The sequence below is a fragment of the Vipera ursinii genome (genome assembly GCF_947247035.1).
Source record: "Vipera ursinii genome assembly, chromosome: 4".
In the NCBI taxonomy this organism is placed as follows: Eukaryota; Metazoa; Chordata; class Lepidosauria; order Squamata; family Viperidae; genus Vipera; species Vipera ursinii.
The window spans coordinates 61,282,878-61,302,263 of NC_139514.1; the positions used below are offsets into that span (position 1 = coordinate 61,282,878).

Consider the following 19,386-nt stretch of genomic DNA (forward strand, 5'->3'; position numbering starts at 1 on the left):
AAATACTTTCTAAGAAAAAAATAATTGACTTTTTTATCTTTATTCCAGATGAACAAATGACTTAATCGGCACACGGCTGAACTCTTTTTTCATATTAGCAGCACATTCATTTTCATCAGAACATATTCATAAATCATGGTCAAAATTCTAAAGATTTGTTTATATGTTGTCAAAAACTGTCTTGTTTATTTTTCATTGTCTTTTTTTGCTTTATTCTTTGTTATGTTCTCTCCTATAGTAATTAAAAATAAGCTCTAGCCATCTAATTGACAATCACTATGGATATTTAGTATGCGGCTCCAACATTATGGTCATCTTTCCAGTTAATTATCACACAGGGCTAGGGAAAATTAGACAGTTAATACTTTGGCCTATGGTGTCACCTTTCCAGCATCATATAGTCACTCAAATAGCAATGAGCTGTATAATTCAGAGCTCTTCTGTATTTCTTTTTTGTTTACATGTTAACTCAGCTTTTAAAATAATATTCTTTCTTTTTCTTCTTTTTTAACAATATCTCTGCAAAATTATTTTGCTAACTCTTAGGAACTGATGATCTAGTTAGCTAATTGTCCTGGGCCCTGTATTGGTTTTGCTCAATAGGAAATTGATCGAGAACTGGAGAAGAAGAAGGAAGAGCTGAATGTGGTACAGAGGCAGGCTGATCGCTTGTCTAAGGATGGGGCTGCAAAAGCAGTGGAACCAACCCAGATACAGCTCAGCAAGCGCTGGCAAGATATTGAGAGCAAATTTGCTCAGTTTCGAAGACTCAACTATGCACAAATTGTGAGTTGTTCCTGGCAAACATTTATGTTTGCAAATACTACTACTAACAAAACTCTACTAATATTGAGAATTCCCATTGATGTGTCTGAAATAGAATCTGGCCAGCGATTCAGGTCCCTTTTATTTACAGCGTAATATAGTTTTCATCTTACATGATTTTCTCTAGTAAATGTCCTTAAAATAAAACAGGAAGTCGTTCAATCAAACAACAATATATTAGCATTGAAGGAAAAAGAATTTTGGTTTTATTTGCCTCATTTTATTCATAACATTACCAGTTTAAAGCTATCAGTTTGCCATATATTTATTTCATTCAATTAACATGTACAATTGAGAAATATTTATTTTTCAATCTATCATCCCATGCACAATCTAATTAGCCTTTATTTATTCTTGATGTTCAGATGTATTCAGAAAAAATGAGGGTTTTTAATTGTATTATTTATATAACATAGATTCTTTTCAACTTACTAGGAAGGAAACATAGATGCTATTCTCTGCTTTTTACAACAACCCACGCACTTCAAATATTATATTTAACAACAAATGAATAAGGGAAAGTTATACTACAAAGAGTTGCTTAATCTGTATCTATACAAGCTTTTAATTTGTACCACTAATAAATACAAATCTCCCACCTCACAGGGATGTTGTGAGGAACTATTAATTATATAAGGTTTTATGGAATTATGTTGTGCTCATTTTAAGGTGAATTTTATTTGGAACAGCTTTAGAAAATATGTCCACAGAATTTATGTAAGAGTCTTTGTGCTAGTCAATAATTACAATGTATAAAATGTGTAAAATACCAGTAAAAAGGTAAAGGTAAAGGTTCCCCCGCACATGCGTGCTAGTCGTTTCCGACTCTAGGGGCCGGTGCTCATCTCCGTTTCAAAGCTGAAGAGCCAGCACTTGTCCGAGGACGTCTCCGTGGTCATGTGGCCGCAATAAACAATAAAAGTAAAAGAATATGTTTAAGGTTAATAAACATAAAATTCCTTTTCATTATTTTGAAAATAAGCCAGAGGCAGGTGCTACTTTGTTTAACAAATTGGAGCATAGGGAAGAGGAAAGGGAAAAAGAAAGGAAAGGATTTGGTTCATGTATTTTTTTCAAGTTTTTTTAAAAAATTCATTAACGGTTCACTGTTTCAGTCATTGTTATTTGGTAATATTCTTTCAAAAGTGGCCCATGTTGATATCTTGGGTAGTTGCAAGGAGAGACTGGAAGGTAAAAGAGGAGTAGGAAGTATTTCTTCCACTACTAATAGATCTTTGAAATGGCAAAATGGCAAACAGTTTAGGAAATTAATGTGAAAGAGAATTTCTGTGGCTTTATTTATAACCCAGGAGACACTGTGTCCATTAAACTTCTGGTGACCTAATAACAATAGTAAATCTATGGTGATCTGCTTGATTAACTGAAGTATATTACTATTTACTATGTAAGTTTTTAGAAGTGGACTGCATTCTTTTTCCCATTCAAGTTCTTTGTGACGCTTCTTACTCAATTTCATGTTATTAATTGCTACATCTAAAAATTTGCAAAAAACTTTTATTTTTACTGCAGATAAAATACATATGTGAAATCCCATAGTTTGGAATTAATTAAAGAATTGTTTTTATTATATAATCAAAATACATATACTGTAGCAATAATAATATAGTGTAGATAGGTCAAATGAGAATTTAGATTTCAACAGTCCTTTCTTTAAAATAAAACTTTTTGTAACACAAATCTTTTCTGAATCCAATGTTTCTCTGCAGAAATTGTGCAAAATACTCCACCCATCATTTTTTTTAAAAAATCCCATTTATATCCTGCCCTTCTCCGAAGACTCAGGGTGGCTTACAATCTAAAGCACAAATCAATGTGCTTAGCAATAGACTTCATTCTATGTATATGCCTGCTTATTAGGGCTTCCCCCCCCCCAAGCGGCATTATTACAAAGTCAGCTTATTGCCCCCAACAATCTGGGTCCTCATTTTACCTACCTCGGAAGGATGGAAGGCTGAGTCAACCTTGAGCCTGGTGGGACCCGAACCTGCACTAATTTCAGGCAGCTGGTGTTACTTAAGGAGGCATTAGCCGACTGCTCCATCAAGGCTCTTTGCTAGTTGTTGTTTTTTTAAAAAGAAAAGAAAAATAAAATTTTCTTTGGCCTATGGCATTCAGAAATAGATTATCTGATTTAGTGGCATAATTAACATATGATTTTATACATGTTTGGATGGGATGGCAGAGCCTCCAGCTCCTCGAGGAAGGGGCTTTGAAAGGGGTACAGATGACCATGGGGACCAGGAGGGAGGGCAAGGCATCCAAGTAGTGATGGGCATGGGATCTACAGAGGGTAGGCCATAGCCTCTAAGATTTAGTATTGGCGGTGTGTTCCTGCACCCACCAGCACATTCTCATTTCCTGGGCAGCATTCATTGGGGAGGGGTCAAAGCTTCAGCTGCTGCTGCTGAATGCCAGTTCAGTCAATAATAAGGCTTCCATCATTCAAGCTTTTATTATGGAAAAGTGAGTGAGACCTGGCTGACACCAGGAATGGGAGTTTCCCCTGTCAGAGATATGTCCAACTGGATTGAGGGTTTGGCACCAGCCAAGAGAGGGGAGGTGGGTGGCAATGGTCATGGGTAGCAGTAATAATCAGAGAGTCTCTTGTCACCTTCAGGGGCCTTGCTCTCCAGATCTCTGGATGTTCCTGAAGCTGAGTTCACAGGATCAGTTGGCATTGTTGCTAGTATACCAACTTCCCTGCTGCAAGCAAACTCCCTGTCTAAGGAGTTCCCTGCTGTCAGTGGAGTTCCCCACACTTATGGTCCTGGGTGACTTCAATCTGCCTTCCTTGGGTTTGTTTGCAGAAGTGGCTCAAGAGTTCATGCCCACCATGATGGCCATGGGCCTATCCCAGATCATCATGGGTCTGACTCTGGACAGTAGTCACATGCCAGATGTGATATTCAGAGAAATGTCAATGTGATCGGATGGAAAATCTAACATTATACCCTGTCATGGTCAGATCACACCCTGGGGGCCCTGAGACTCTCTCATGTAGCCCTCTTCTGCAGGGAGGATGGATCCATTCGAACAGTCTGCCCCTGGAGACTGATGGAATCGGTTCCAAAGGGAACTGGAGAATATACTGGAGGATTTACTGCATGGTTCTACTAAAGCCTTCATAATGGACTGAAGTCATGAGGCGGCCAAGGCTCTGGACAGAATTGCACCTATGACTTTGACTGGACACAACATACAGCCATTATCAAGGCCTACCTTGTGGTGATAAGAGTGGAAAAACAATTATTTCTCTGCTGTTATTGCATCTGCAGAGTGTTGCACATCAGCCCTCCTCTGAAGTACCCAGTCCCTCTTAGCCTGGAGGGCTCTGCAGAGGAATTAATTGAACACTTGTTAGATAAAATCACTTGGATTCATTCCCAGTTGGAATCCAAGCATGGTGCAGGTCCTTGTGAGATGCATGAGGAAGGTTCTTGCTTGGTGATTTGAGAACAGTTTGTTCCTGTTGGTCCTAAGGAAGTGTCCTTAATGGTCACTTAACAGGGTCCTTAATGCTGTCAATACAGCCACCTGTCAATTAGATCCTTATTCCTCTTGGTTGGTAAAAGACTCCAGGACAGTGACCATCAGGTGGGTACATGCAATGATAAATTCCTCACTGCAAGAGGGGACATTCTTGACCCTTTAAAGGAGGCCCTGGTTCATCCTCTCCTCAAAAACATAAACCTTCACTTGATTCCACCGGCCTGAAGAATTTCCGTTCAGTTTCTCATCTCCCCTTTTAAGGGAAGGTGGCAGAAAAGATGGTTGCTTGGCAGCTTCAGAGATTCCTGGATATAAAAGAATCCCTAGAACCCTTGTAATTAGGTTTCAGGTCTGGCTGTGAAACAGAGACCACATTGGTTACACTTATGGATGACCTCTGCTGAGGGCAGGGTGGTGGTAGTGCAACTGTCCTGGCTCTCCTTGACCACTTAGCAATCTTCGATGTCATCAACCATGGTATGGTTTTGGGTTGGCTACAGAGCTTAGGACTGGGCAGCACAGTTCTACAAGGTTTATCTCCCTTTTCCAAGGCTGCTCCCAATTGATATGCAGTGAGAGATCCAGCCCCGGCTGCTTTCTTTCATGTACCACAGGGCATAGTACTCTCACCACTTCTATTTAAAATCTACATGAAGCCACTGGGTAAGATCATCCATCAATATGCTAATATTATTCAATGTTGCATCTTCACATCTGGTGACCCGAGGATGCTGTTGCTATCTTCTGATGGTGCCTGGAGGCTGCAGGAGCCTGGATGGGGGATAACAGACTACAACTGAATCCCGGCAAAACTGAATGCCTTTGGGTGCATGAAGTTTCAAGATCCAGGTCTTTGACATTCTTAGTTCTAGATGGGGTTATGCTACCCCTTTCAGTTCCAGTTTGCAACTTGGGAGTTCTCCTGCACTCATGACTCCTGCTCAAACATCCAGGTGGCAATTGTGATAAGGAGAGTCTTTGCACAGCTTCAGTTTGGCCTTTTCTGGATCAGGAGCTCTTGTGCTCAGTCACTCAAGCTGTAGTCATCTCTTGTCTAGATTACTGCAATGAAGCTTTATATGGAGCTAACCTTGAAATGCATTTGGAAGCTTCAACTAGTACAAAGTGCAACAGCACAAGCAGCCTTTGGGACTCATAGAATGACCTGTGTTACATTACAGCTTTGCGAGCTGCACTGGCTGTCAGTTTGTTTCCAGATGCAGTTCAAGGTGTTGGTTATGACCTTTAAAGCCCTCCATGTCATAGGTTCAGATTACTTGATGAACCATCTCATTCTGCTAAGACAAGTCCACTTTATTCGTGCCAGCAGAGGAGATCTGCTGAAGAATCCATTAGTCAAGGAATTCCAGCTGATGGGATCCAGGAGAAGAGACTTCATTGCTGTAGCACCAGCCCTTTAGAAAATCCTGCCCCTTGGGGTGAGGTTTGCCCCCACTCTCCTATCCTTCAGCAAGGCCTGAAGGCCTGGCTCTGCTGGTTGGCCTGGGGACCAATAGGTGATTACATCACTGGAGGTGGCTGTTGGACTAATTAGCTGACACCCTTTCCCCCATTTTATTGTTCTAAGCTACCCAGAGTAGTGAGATGGGTGGCAAATATTTAACAAATATTAAATAAATATTTTTCAAATTATTCTTATAAATATTTAGAGACAGGGTCAGATGATATACACTTTCACCCAATATATCAGAATCTGTAATAAATGCTTCCTAGCAAGGCATATTTAGGATATTTCCTTGGAAGTTATTATTTTACATAATAACTCAATGCTTTCATTCCTAGTATGTACATATAGAAACAATATTGTTGCACCCAAATTTACATGTAGCTGTACAGATTGTCAGTTTGGGGTGACTGAAAAACAATTTCATTATAAATATACCCCCTCATTTTTTATTAAATGATATGTAGTATATTTTATTTAGTTATTTATTATTCCAAAGGTAATCTTGATGTTATGAAATTTACATGAAAGTAAATCTAAAACCTGGAATTTGTGATTCGGCTTGATCATATTTGCCTATAGAAATAAAGCTCAGTATTGAATGTTCTGGATATGTATCATGACTTAATGGGAACTGGGGGGAAAAAAGGAAACACACTGTGATGATTACAATGCAGAAAATGTCCATAGAATATATTTACATATTTATACAGCGTATAACTGAATCTTTACATGATTTCTCTGTAGAACAGGTGTTTAGTGAATATATAGAAATTGAGCAGCAAAGCAGGTGTACTTGAGAAATCAAATCATCGCCTTGGAAAAACGTGCCATACTATTTATTTATCCTTTTTCAAATACAATGTGTTATTCAGCCACAGGAAAGAACTGAGTGAAATCTGCCCTTTTGCAACCATTCCAATTATAAAAGATTATTCAGCATCAATCTGCCAAATGAAGAACTTTAATTATTTGATGGTAGATCTAAAATGTATTCATACAGGCAAAGAAGTGTGACGTGCTAGTGAGGATTATAATGACACATTGAATTCAAATTTGTAGGTTTTTTTACATATGATTAAGCTTTTAAAGCTACATTTTCTCTGAAACTCCATTTATTAATTTAGCACAAGTCACAGTCCTTTTTATTTTTTATTTATAAAATACTTAAAAGAACATTTCTCAAATATGCAAATTGGTGATGAAAAAATGATAAAAAATGGCATGCATGATACTTTGGGAAATATTAACTGTACCTTTCATGTTATACTTCTCAAATATCAAAAATTCCAAACATTCTTATTGGAAACAGCTACATAATGCACTGGCTATCTTTCATCATACCCTTTTAAAACAGTTGTTAAAATCCTGCACAATATACTGTTAAAAGATTACACACACATACATATACAAATATACATATATACATACATATATGTATGTATACATATATATATATATATATATATATATATATATATATATATATATATATATACACATATGTGTGTGTGTATCAGAAAGTGAATATGATTTACTTTAAAATTAAGAATATGTTCACATTGTCAGTAATTATAAACATTTTGATAGTTACATTTATTTTTTAAATATTAGATAAGTTAGGTAGAAAACTTAGGCATGTGAATTAAAATGAATGCCAAATAAACTATATTGCTCAAATTTGCCTGCTTTAGGTTCTTAGAGTATAGAATTGCTATCAAGATCTGATGTGCGAAAGGCTAAAACTACAGTCCAAGGCATGCACCTTCCGTGTAAAGAGAATGTTTGCGTTTTAATCAGCTACCAGTAGTGAAGGTCACAAAAGTTGCAGAGGAAAAAATATCAACTTAGGTAATGGTCACTGAAGAAAGAAAAAACAAGAACTACAGGTGAAACTCGAAAAATTAGAATATCATGCAAAAGTTCATTTATTTCAGTAATGCAACCTAAAAGGGGAAACTAATATATGAGATACTCATTACATGCAAAGCAAGATAGTTCAAGCCATGATTTGTCATAATTGTGATGATTATGGCGTACAGCTCATGAAAACCCCAAATCCACAATCTCAGAAAATTAGAATATTGTGAAAAGGTGCAATATTCTAGGCTCAAAGTGTCCCACTCTAATCAGCTAATTAAGCCATAACACCTGCAAAGGGTTCCTGAGTCTTTAAATGGTTTCTCAGTATGGTTCAGTCGGAATCACAATCATGGGGAAGACTGCTGACCTGACAGTTGTGCAGAAAACCATCATTGACACCCTCCATAAGGAGGGAAAGCCTCAAAAGGTAATTGCAAAAGAAGTTGGATGTTTCCAAAGTGCTGTATCAAAGCACATTAATAGAAAGTTATTTGAAAGAAAAAAGTGCAGAAGCAGCAGGGATGACCACAACCTGGAGAAGATTGTCAGGAAAAGGCCATTCAAAAGTGTTGGGGACTTTCACAAGGAGTGGACTGAGGCTGGAGTCAGTGCATCAAGAGCCACCACACACAGACAGATCCTGGACATGGGCTTCAAATGTCATATTCCTCTTGTCAAGCCACTCCTGAAAAGCAAACAATGTCAGAAGCGTCTTACCTGGGCTAAAGAAAAACAGACCTGGTCTGTTGCTCAGTGGTCCAAAGTCCTCTTTTCTGATGAGAACAACTTTTGCGTCTCATTTGGAAACCAAGGACCCAGAGTCTGGAGGAAGAATGGAGAGGCACACACTGCAAGATGCTTGAAGTCCAGTGTGATGTTTCCACAGTCTGTGTTGATTTGGGGAGCCATGTTATCTGCTGGTGTTGGTCCACTGTGCTTCATTAAGTCCAGGGTCAACGCAGCCATCTACCAGGAGATTTTGGAGCACTTCATGCTTTCTTCCACAGATGAGCTTTATGGGGATGCTGACTTCATTTTCCAGCAGGACTTGGCAGCTGCCCACACTGCCAAAAGCACCAAAACCTGGTTCAATGACCATGGGATTACTGTGCTTGATTGGCCAGCAAACTTGCCTGACCTGAACCCCATAGAGAATCTATGGGGCATTGCCAAGAGAAAGATGAGAGACATGAGACCGAACAATGCAGAAGAGCTGAAGGCCACTATTGAAGCATCCTGGTCTTCCATAACACCTCAGCAGTGCCACAGGCTGATAGCTTCCATGCCACGCCGCATTGAGGCAGTAATTGCTGCAAAAGGGGCCCAAACCAAGCACTGAGTACATATGCATGCTAATACTTTTCAGAGGTCCAATATTGTACTATGTACACTCTTTGTTTTATTGATTGCATGTAATATTCTAATTTTCTGAGATTGTGGATTTGGGGTTTTCATGAGCTGTACGCCATAATCATCACAATTATGACAAATCACAGCTTGAACTATCTTGCTTTGCATGTAATGAGTCTATCTAATATATTAGTTTCCCCTAAGTTGCATTACTGAAATAAATGAACTTTTGCACGATATTCTAATTTTTCGAGTTTCACCTGTAAGACTTCATATAAGATTAGTGTTCTCTGTCTAAAATTCAGTGGAAATGAGGCCTGTTCACCGCCCTGAGTCCCTCGGGAGAAGGGCGGTATATAAATAAAATTATTATTATTATTATTATTATTATTATTATTATTATTATTATTATTATTATTATTATTATTATTATTATTATTATTAATAATAAAAATCTAAATAAATCTACATTAAAATTGTTGCTTAGTTTTGATACTGAAAATATTATTGCTATATGAAATATCTTTACACTAACAATTATTTTTTTAAAAAAAAACCTGAGAGGGTTTTTTTATATGCATGCATTTTTTCCAAAGGATTCAGTAATATCATTGACATGGCTTAAACAGCTTCTGTGGTAGTCTTTTTTAGGAAACGGCTTGCTTCTATAGTGATGTCTACTACTGAATTATATAAATTAGTTCTCTTTGGGGCAGTTATACTGATTTCAGTCCTTTATATTTAATCTCGGATACTGAATGACAGTTCTGAAATAGTTAACTTGATTATTTGACACTGTTTATGACAAAACGTTTTCTTGTCATGCATCAGCCAAGGCTATCTTTGAACACTGAGTTCCCTGAATGAAGCACAAATGTTAGTATCTCTCCATAACTGGTATTTTGAAGTAACTTATGTAGTGTGTTATTTTAATATACTAGTTATAGAGATGTGTAAACATTTGGGTTCCAACTGTGAAACCAATATCTATCATTGTCTGATCCCTTCTTGTAGTATTTTGTAAAGTCATCCAGTTGACTAAGCTGTATGGTTGAAATCACACCTATACTTCTTTCACTTCAATTAATAATTATAATCAATCTGAATCAGAATATGCTTCCAAACCAAGGACATGAATTTATATCTGAGATAGAAAATGTGGTATGGAAGCATATAATCAGTTTTATTTGAAGCAATCTAGTTCATGCTGTTAAATAAATTAGTCCAATGCTAAAAGTACATATTCTTATTATTTACAATACAGTTCTTATATTTTTATATTTATTATGAATATTTAATTAATATGACTGAATTTCATTTATGCTGATTTGTCCATAAATAATAATAATAATAATAATAATAACAATAATAATAACAATAATAATAACAATTATTATTATTATTATTATTATTATTATTATTATTATTATTATTATTATTATTATTATTATTATTATTATTTAATTTTTTAAAGCCCTGTAATACATTTTAGAATTTATGCCATATATAACAGAACCATGTCTTTTATTATTTTAAAAGTGTCGTGTGAAAGAGCAATGAAATATTTGGTGAAAGTAATAAATAGCCTTTTAAAACAGCTTGATATAAAATAATGGTAATTACTTTGATGTTGAAAACCAACATAAAGTTAATTAATAAAGGAACTGAAAACAGCTAATATCTTCAGTATTTTTCTAAAGCCAAAAGATTATTGTGATGAGATGATAGCATATTCTGCAATTATGGAGCACCACAAGGTCTTTGTTTATTCGTTTGGGGAAAATGGTGCTCCAAATCATTTAAACAATTAGTTAAAGGGCTGTATAAATTTTTTAGGAATGGAGTGCTTACCATCTTCTAACTGGAGTACTGGACTCTCAAAGTATTATACAATTAATGCATGAGATCAGACAGAGGCTGTTGAAATAATAAGGCATTTTGCTTGTTCCAGAGTTTTGCCTTAGATATCAAAAGTTGCATATAGGATATGAATTTCTGGGCATATTTTTAAGCAAGTAATACAATAGTAAATTCACCAAGTTTTTTTTTCAGAATTCTTGAAGACTAATGTAAATCTTGATACTTAATTCTTATAATTTTGACAGCTAAGCAGGACATGCCATGTATTTTTCCTCCTCCCAAAATAGGCAAAATTGGCTTATGGACGAATCCATAAATGTAATATTGGCTTCTACTATACCAAGTTAGGGACGCGGTGGCTCAGTGGGTTAGGACGCTGAGTTTGTCAATCAGAAGGTTGGCAGTTTGGCGGGTCGAATCCCGAGTGCCGCGTAACAGAGTGAGCGCCTGTTATTCGTCCCAGCTTCTGCCAACCTAGCAGTTCGAAAGCACGTAAAAAATGCAAGTAGAAAAATAGGGACCACTACGGTGGGAAGGTAACAGCGTTCCGTGAGCCTTTGGCGTCTAGTCATGCCGGCCACATGACCACAGAGACGTCCTCGGACAAGCGCTGGCTCTTCGGCTTTGAAACAGAGATGAGCCCCTAGAGTTGGAAACGACTAGCACGCATGTGCGGGGGAACCTTTACCTTTACCTTTTTATACCAAGTTACAACTGATAACCTCAGGTTAAATATGGTCATCTAGTACTAGTATTATTCAGGGTTTCAGTTACTTAATTAATTTCTATATCTAGGAAAATTGTAGCAAGGAACAGCAGACAAGGAGGGCTCATCATTTATCTCCTCTGTAGTGCAGCAATTCCTGACCTACCTAAAACTCTCAAATTTCCACATGGAAGTAATAATTCGTGTGAGAGGGCCATGCCTCTGGCATTTAGCACCACATTTTCAAAAGGTGATAAACGTGTTTGTTCTGGCTGCTACAATCAGTTGTTGCCAGACCATTTTTTGATTGTGACTCTCTTTATTTTCTAGCAGAAAATTGATACTGTCTTTTATGCTGTGACAGTACCTGAGGGGCTTTTTATCTTTAAGCCTAGTTTTACTGCAGTGAGTCATTTCTTCACATTCACATAATCATGGTTCTTAAAAAAATTAGAATACTCTTGACAGTAGTGAGGATTGCTTATATTTGGCGCAATGGTTCTTTGATAGAAGGCCTAAATAAGCTCTTCTCATACCATGTGAAAGAATAGAATTGTTTATTCTTGCTGATGCAATCAGTAAACATGTCAGCTGAAATTGAGCAGATTTGCTATTTCTCAGACAGATTTACCAACCTGGTCCATTTTACATGAGAAAATTAATATGAAGGCTATTGCTAAGCTTGTAAGCCGCCCTGAGTCTTCGGAGAAGGGCGGGATATAAATGGAATTAAAATAAAATAAATAAAATAAATATCCACAATAAATGAAACTGAAACAGAGACTTTAAAAGTAATTAAATATGAAAAGCTTCACCTATAGAACTATTAGAAAGTGGTGATGTTTTTACATTGTAACTCCACCTCCTGTGGAGTTTGCTAAGCAGTGGATTGCACTCAGTTTGGACCTTGCCCAAAAGATGAATATCCTGGGGTTTCCTCTTGTAAGAATCAGCCATGTTTCTTTCTACAACAAAAAAATAATTTGTGATCTCTAAATAAGTCTTAGTATGCTCAGCCCACACATTAACAATACAAAAGAGCTAATCTCATCAACATTCTTTTCAGTTCATCAATTGGCATCTGTCCCAGCTTGGAGATAAATAAGTTACTCAGGCAGGCAGAAATTGTACTGTACATTCTTTACATTCCTATGAGACAAGCACAATATTGTGAAGCACAATGATGCATGCCAACTCGCACTTTTGCATCAGCTGCCTTAAAAATAATGACAACACACAGGCAGTTATTCAGCCTTATAAACTCTTAACATTTCCAGGACAAAGAATTAAGAAAACTTTGTAATATACTAGACATGATAGTATACATTCGACTTTTAGAGCTTTCATCTTCTGTCTAACCACATGCTTAATTGCTGCTTTCCAATTAATGCTGAACTCTTAGATGATCTTACTTGACCCAACAATAGTAGGAACATGACTGTTCCTGGCTGCCGTACCAGCTAGGTGGAAAGGGATTTAGGAGAAAATCAGGAATTAATTTACCCCTCGATCTGCAACCATTCAATCAGCAACCACTCCAAGTTACAATGGCCCTATAGCTGGCTGTCAGAGTTCTGGCCATCCCAGCACCCCCATGGTCATGTGATGGCAATTTGGGTGCTTGGCAACCTGTTCACACTTGTAACTACTTGCCAAACATCCTTTGATCATGTGATTACCAACTTCAATTCTTCTTTGCTGGGTTTCTGAAATAGCAGTTGGGAAGGTGGCAGTCAAGGTTGCAAGGCTCCCTTACCCATGCAGCGTTCCCCAATCCCACTGCTTTCATACCATGCTGGTACTTGCACATCCCCACACATCCTCATTGATCCATACTGTAGCTCTACACACCTTTCCTGATCTGTACCACACCCTTGCAAACCTTCCCCAACCAGCATGGCATCTCTTGTGCACCCTTCACACTCATATGGAGCCTCCTTGATCTGCACCACACTTTTTGTGCATCCCCTCACATCCTTGTGCACCCCAACCCTTCCCAACCTGCACCACTCCTCTTATTTCTTGCACCTCATTCATCCTCCTCAGCCCTCCCTGACCTGCACTGTGATTCTTGGCAATCCTCACAAAGCACCCTCCCAACCTTCCCTGGCCCATGTTATTCTTCTCTTGTATCCTCACGTATCCTCCCTACCAATCAATCAGAATACAGCTAGAAAGGACCTTGGAGGTCTTCCATTCCAACCCCCTGATCAAGCTGGAGACCCTATATTATTTCAGACAGGTGGTTGTCCAGTCTTTTTTTAGAAACCTCCAGTGATGAAGCACCTAGAACTTCTGAAGCTGTTCCACTGGTTAATTGTTCTCACTGTTAGGAAGTTTCTCCTTAATTCCAGGGTTGCTTCATTCCTTGATTAGTTTCCATCCATTGTTTCTTGTCTTTCTTTCTGATGTGATGCTTTGGAAAATAAGTTGACCCCCTCTTCTTTGTGGCAGCCCCTGAAATACTGGAATACTGCTATCATGTCACCTTTAGTCCTTCTTTTCTCTCGACTAGCCATACCTAATTCCTGCAACCGTTCTTCATATGTTTTTGTCTCCAGGCCTTTAATCATCTTAGTTTCTGTTCTTTGCACTTTTTCCAAAGTCTCAACATTTTTTTAAAAAATGTTGTGCCCAAAACTGGATGCGGTATTTCAGCTGTGGTCTTACTAAGGATTTATAAAGTGGTACTAATACTTCACATGATTGATTCTATGCCTATGTTTATACAGACAAGGATTGTATTAGCTGTTTTGGCTGCTGCCAGACACTGCTGACTCATGTTTAAGTAATCGTCCATCTCCAGTCTGCACTGCACTTCTCTCATACACAACAAGTACATTTATTTGGCACTTTCTACTCTTTTTTGTTGACATGTTTTCTATCTAACTTTTTTAATGAGAAGCCTTAAAACATATTTTATGTTTCATGTTCATAATACATGAGCAGTACTGTTTTGCAATTGTTCTTTTTTTTCAAACACATATCCAACATATGAATAAGAAGCACAAAAACTTGAATTTAAATAAATTAATTTGGATGATTATATGTGAAATATTACATGTAGACTATTAAAAAGGACAGTAACACAATTGTGCATTATATAAACCTTGATACAGATTTGCTTTGTAAAAATATGTTCTTACATAATGAATCTAAAGAAAGATTTCTGTTCTATATCTGTACTAGCAAACTGTTCATGAGGAGACTACTGTACTGATGACTGAAGGTGTACCAATGGAAACTTCTTACGTGCCTTCTGCCTACCTGACAGAGATCCAACAGCTTCTACAAGCTTTGTCCACTGTGGAAGACCTGCTTAATTCTCCCACTCTTCAGGGGAAGGACTATGAAAATCTTGTTAGAAAAGAAGATGATCTCAAGGTAAGAAATCAAGCCATTTAAATAATGTGTTCAGCTACTTAGAGTGAAAGTTGGATATTTTCCCTCTTAAAAAAAATTGGAAAGCACAATTTTCAGTGGAGTAAATGAGTTCAATATTATTTTACAAAACTTGAATGCGTTTTCATTTCATTCATTTCATTTCATTTATTTGATTTCTATACCGCCCTTCTCCCTAGGGACTCAGGGCGGTTCACAGGGTATATATAAATAGCTATACAAAAATTAAAAGAGAATTAAAATTACTTTTTTGCACCATTTCAAAACTCTTCAAAACTCAATAGGCATGAAATATGTTTCCCTATATAAATATTTAATTACATATAGTCATTTTCCAATGGATTTTTTTTTATTCTTCTTCAATGAAGTCTGATTCTCAAAAACTGCTTGGTCAAGTTCCTACAGTTTTCTTGGCAAGGTTTTTCAGAAGTCATATGGCGCTGCCTGTTTCCTAGGGGTGAGAGAAAGTGACTAGCCCAAGGTCACCCATCTGGCTTTGAGGGTAAGGCAGGACTAGAACTCACAGTTTCTCACTTTCTAGCCTGATGCCTTACCCACTAAACCAAACTGCTCCTCTCATATCCACACACATATACATCTTTTAAGTTTGCACATCTATGGACACATATCCACATCCAGTTATACCTAAAAGTATTCAAGTACTACAAAGATTAAATTACATCAAACAACCATATTTGCTTGCTACGTCCTAACATTTCCTAGAAGATCCCTATTTTTACAATCACATTTTGTATTCTTTTGAAATAACCATGTGGATTCCTACATTTCATGACTATTTTGTGCATAATAAATGAAATATTTTTTCTGCAAAACAGTGAACAATTTTAACCTATGAAGAAACAATTTTGAGGAAAAAGAAAATCACTCAGGGCATTCCCTTGACGGAGAGAGCAGCAAATCAGAATGTTGGGAATCTCTCCATTCTAAACTCTTTGCTGCTACCTCCTTTTTATCACATGACTTAAGGAGATGATCTGCAGCTTGTCCTGCACAGAGATACAGAACCCAATGGGAAAACAGTAAGACATATACACAGAGAGTCAAGTTTGACTCCTTTACACAGAAGAAAATATAAACATATTTAGATGAATTTAAAAGAATTCCAGAATCTCTGTTCTACTTATTTTCTCTATCATGTTTATCTGCTGTTATTGTATTTTCTCCTTTTTTTTACATCATCTACAAACTAGGCTTCCTCAGTCAAAGCCTGTGTTGTTTTCCATGGATAACTAGCATAAAACACAAATCATAATTCAATGAATTCAAGAGAAGATTCCTTTGAAAATGAATCTGGGGAGAAAAGAATTACCTTTCATCTTTGCTCTTTTTCCATCTCTCTCACCCCATGGTATCTTCTCCCTCTCCCCTCCTCTTTCTTTTACCATGATAATTCTATAAGTAATAAGATTTATGGTGGTTACTCATTAATCACTGTAGTCACTGCCCAGCAAGAATGCCTTTTTAATTTTAAACATGCTGGATTTATTAATGTTATAGGTGTGTTATAATGCATAGTTCTAGCATATATTCAAGGCTGTGATTTCACAGAGGATTTTTCTTTTTCATTTATGAATACTAGAAGCTCTGCTTCTTACATTTATGGTATCTGAATAAAAAGCTGAAAGATGATTACAAATTTGGTATTCATCCAGGACAATATTTTCCAAAATGCATTTGCATTTTTATCAAAGAAATACACATCTGGGTTCTACCAAATAAGGCAAAGAAACAACAAAGAAACCTTTTCATAAAGGAGAGCCAAACGGCTCTATTCCTTTTTTAGGAGTAAGTGCAATCTGTTCACCTATGCTAATGAAATAACATTCCAATTTAATGTTTGAGGATAAAAATATTTGATAGACACTTGATGCCCAAATGATAGAAGAACTGAATGTGTAGAAAATGTTCTTAACTATCAAATAAAGTGAATACTATGTAGTGATGGAAAATTCTTGGGTTTTGAGGGATAATAAGGACTTTGATCCCAATGATTTCTCAATCTACTAATAGGCTTCCCTAATCTTTCATATCTTTATATTTATAATGAAAGTAAAATGCATTTCTTAAAATCAGATTATAAAATTGTTGATGACATCAAACCTCACCTCTCTCCATGTACTTGTGTTCCCCTCTTCCTCATCTTTTAACAGTGTTTTTACAGTTATTTTTTGTTTTATTATTTTAACATGTAATAGTTTTAATATGTTTAAGCCATCAAGAGTTATCCCTGGATAAAATAATAATAATAAATAATTAAGATTAAGACTGCTTCAAGTCACCAATCAGAATTTTAAAATACATAGGAATACCAAAGAAATATCACTATAGACAATTCAATGTGAAGCTAACTCTTAAAGCCAGGCAAATCAAATTTATTTATTGACTCTGACACTTCTAAAGGGCATTGCTTATTTTCTTTGCTCAGCATATATATTGAAAAGACCTTTTTTTGTTAAAACCTGATTTCATTTGGGGCTCTTTGGTGCCAAGAAACAGATGATTATCAAATGATGTTGGCTTGAATGGATATATTCCCTACAATTAGGAAAGAATGTGCAAGTGAAAGTGAGGATAAAAACATAGATAGTACTAGCATTGACCTAATTCTTGCTTTTATAGTATCTTATATTACTTCAGTGCAATTTTGTTTCATAGGACAAAACATTCAGGATTTCCTGTTAATATTAAAATAACAATTTGCCAATTGTTTATTAAATCAATAAAAATTGAAATAAAATTCAAAAGATTAAATTATTCCACAAGTAATTACTCCACATGCAAACTTGAAATATTAGTCCTTCTGACTACACTGAAAAGAAAAGGAAAAAAAATCCTTCGTTTCATTGCCAGATTTCTTCTTTCTTAATTCAAGATTCTCCCAAATGCCAAACACAATTTAATTCTTATCATCTGTCTCTCTCCTCTTATAACATAATGGATTAATTGAAATATTTCATTTTTTTCCTCTTGGTCAAAATATAGAAATATTATAGAAGGAGAAATTTATTTAATAATTTAACATCTGTATGCCTTCTTCTTTCTTGTCCCCCCTCCACCTCTTGAATTGCAGAAAATTAAGGGCACCCTAAGGAGATATTCAGATCAAATTGAAATCATTCAGAACAAGAAGCCTGCAGTTCTGAAAAGTGCCACACCTGGTGAAGCTATGAAAATTGAAGAAAAGCTGACTCAGCTTACTTCCCAGTGGGAAAAAGTTAATAAGATATATTGGGATCAACAGGCGTAAGTAATTTCTTTATTTTAGTTTGCTACCCATGATAAGCTTCATTACATCTGACTTACAATGTATGGTTGCATTTTATCTTTGTGAAATAGCTTGTTGATTCCACATTGAATATGTCTTAATATTTGGACATTGATAATGGAAGAGTTAATAGATTCAGAGAATTTTCTGACAAAATAATTGTCAAAAATCCCTCATATTTGTATTGTTGCATCTAAGATAAATACAGACTGATTTTACCCACGTAAATCATCTTTTTATTGGTATTCCCAGTAGGTATGTATAAATATGATTAATTATATATGAACAATTATAAGGTTCTTCACTGTTAGCTTAGCCATTTCTGTGCTGAATCCATGTCCCTCCTATGTTGTGAAAGTGGTCAAAGAGATGTTCTGTGGTTGGGTTCATGGTATGGTGTGAGGGAGAAATTGGCTCTCCAACCTTAAAGGAAGCAGTGGCACAGTCTCTCCTCAATAGGTCATGGACACAATAGCTTTAGACTACTATCACTCTGTCTACAACTTTCCCTTTTAGAGAAGTAGTCAGATTGTAGAGAATTCTGGAGTTAGTGGATTATTTAGACTTGTTTCAGTCAATTTTCAAGCCAGGATTTAGTATGGAGGCAGCCTATCCTTATAGATGATTTGCGTTCAACTAGGATGGAGATCATGCATTCATCCTTATACTCTTGATCTCTCAATAGCTTTCAGTATCATTGACCATGGTATCCATCTAAATTGGTTCAGGCATTGGGAATGGGGCACTGTTTTATTGTATATCTTTCCTTCCCTCAGGGCTGGTTTTAGTTGGTGATGGTTGTGAGCATAAGAGTACACTCCCTAAGTCCCTTCTTTGTGAGTGCCACAAGGCTTGACTGCTCTCATTCAATATCTATACAAAATGTGAAGTCATCCATCAGTTTGGGGTCCAATATCAATAATATACTGATAATATCCAGTATATTTGACTCCACGCCAGCCAAGTGAGGATATTGAGATCCTATCCCAGTGTGTGAGGCTATGCGGGCCTGTATGGGGAGAAATTGTCTTAAATTTATTTTGAGGAAATTCCATATTTGGCCTTGGATGGGAATTACTCTTCCTCATTTATGCAGTTCCAAATCCTTTTTGGTTATAG

At 36.6% G+C, this 19,386-nt stretch overlaps 1 protein-coding gene across 7 annotated transcripts in view; it reads left to right on the top strand.

The window, feature by feature from the left end:
* Window positions 1–19,386, top strand: part of DMD (dystrophin) — a 906,062-nt gene that overhangs the window by 472,117 nt on the left and 414,559 nt on the right. For all 7 annotated transcript variants that reach the window (XR_014492555.1, XM_083362891.1, XM_083362889.1 and 4 more), the window contains 3 exons: window positions 604–786; window positions 14,769–14,963; window positions 18,073–18,245. Coding sequence is in view for 6 of the 7 variants with exons in the window: in XM_083362891.1 (XP_083219017.1) it covers window positions 604–786; window positions 14,769–14,963; window positions 18,073–18,245 (551 nt within the window). In the remaining variant the exon portion in view is untranslated. The remainder of the gene's footprint in view (window positions 1–603; window positions 787–14,768; window positions 14,964–18,072; window positions 18,246–19,386) is intronic.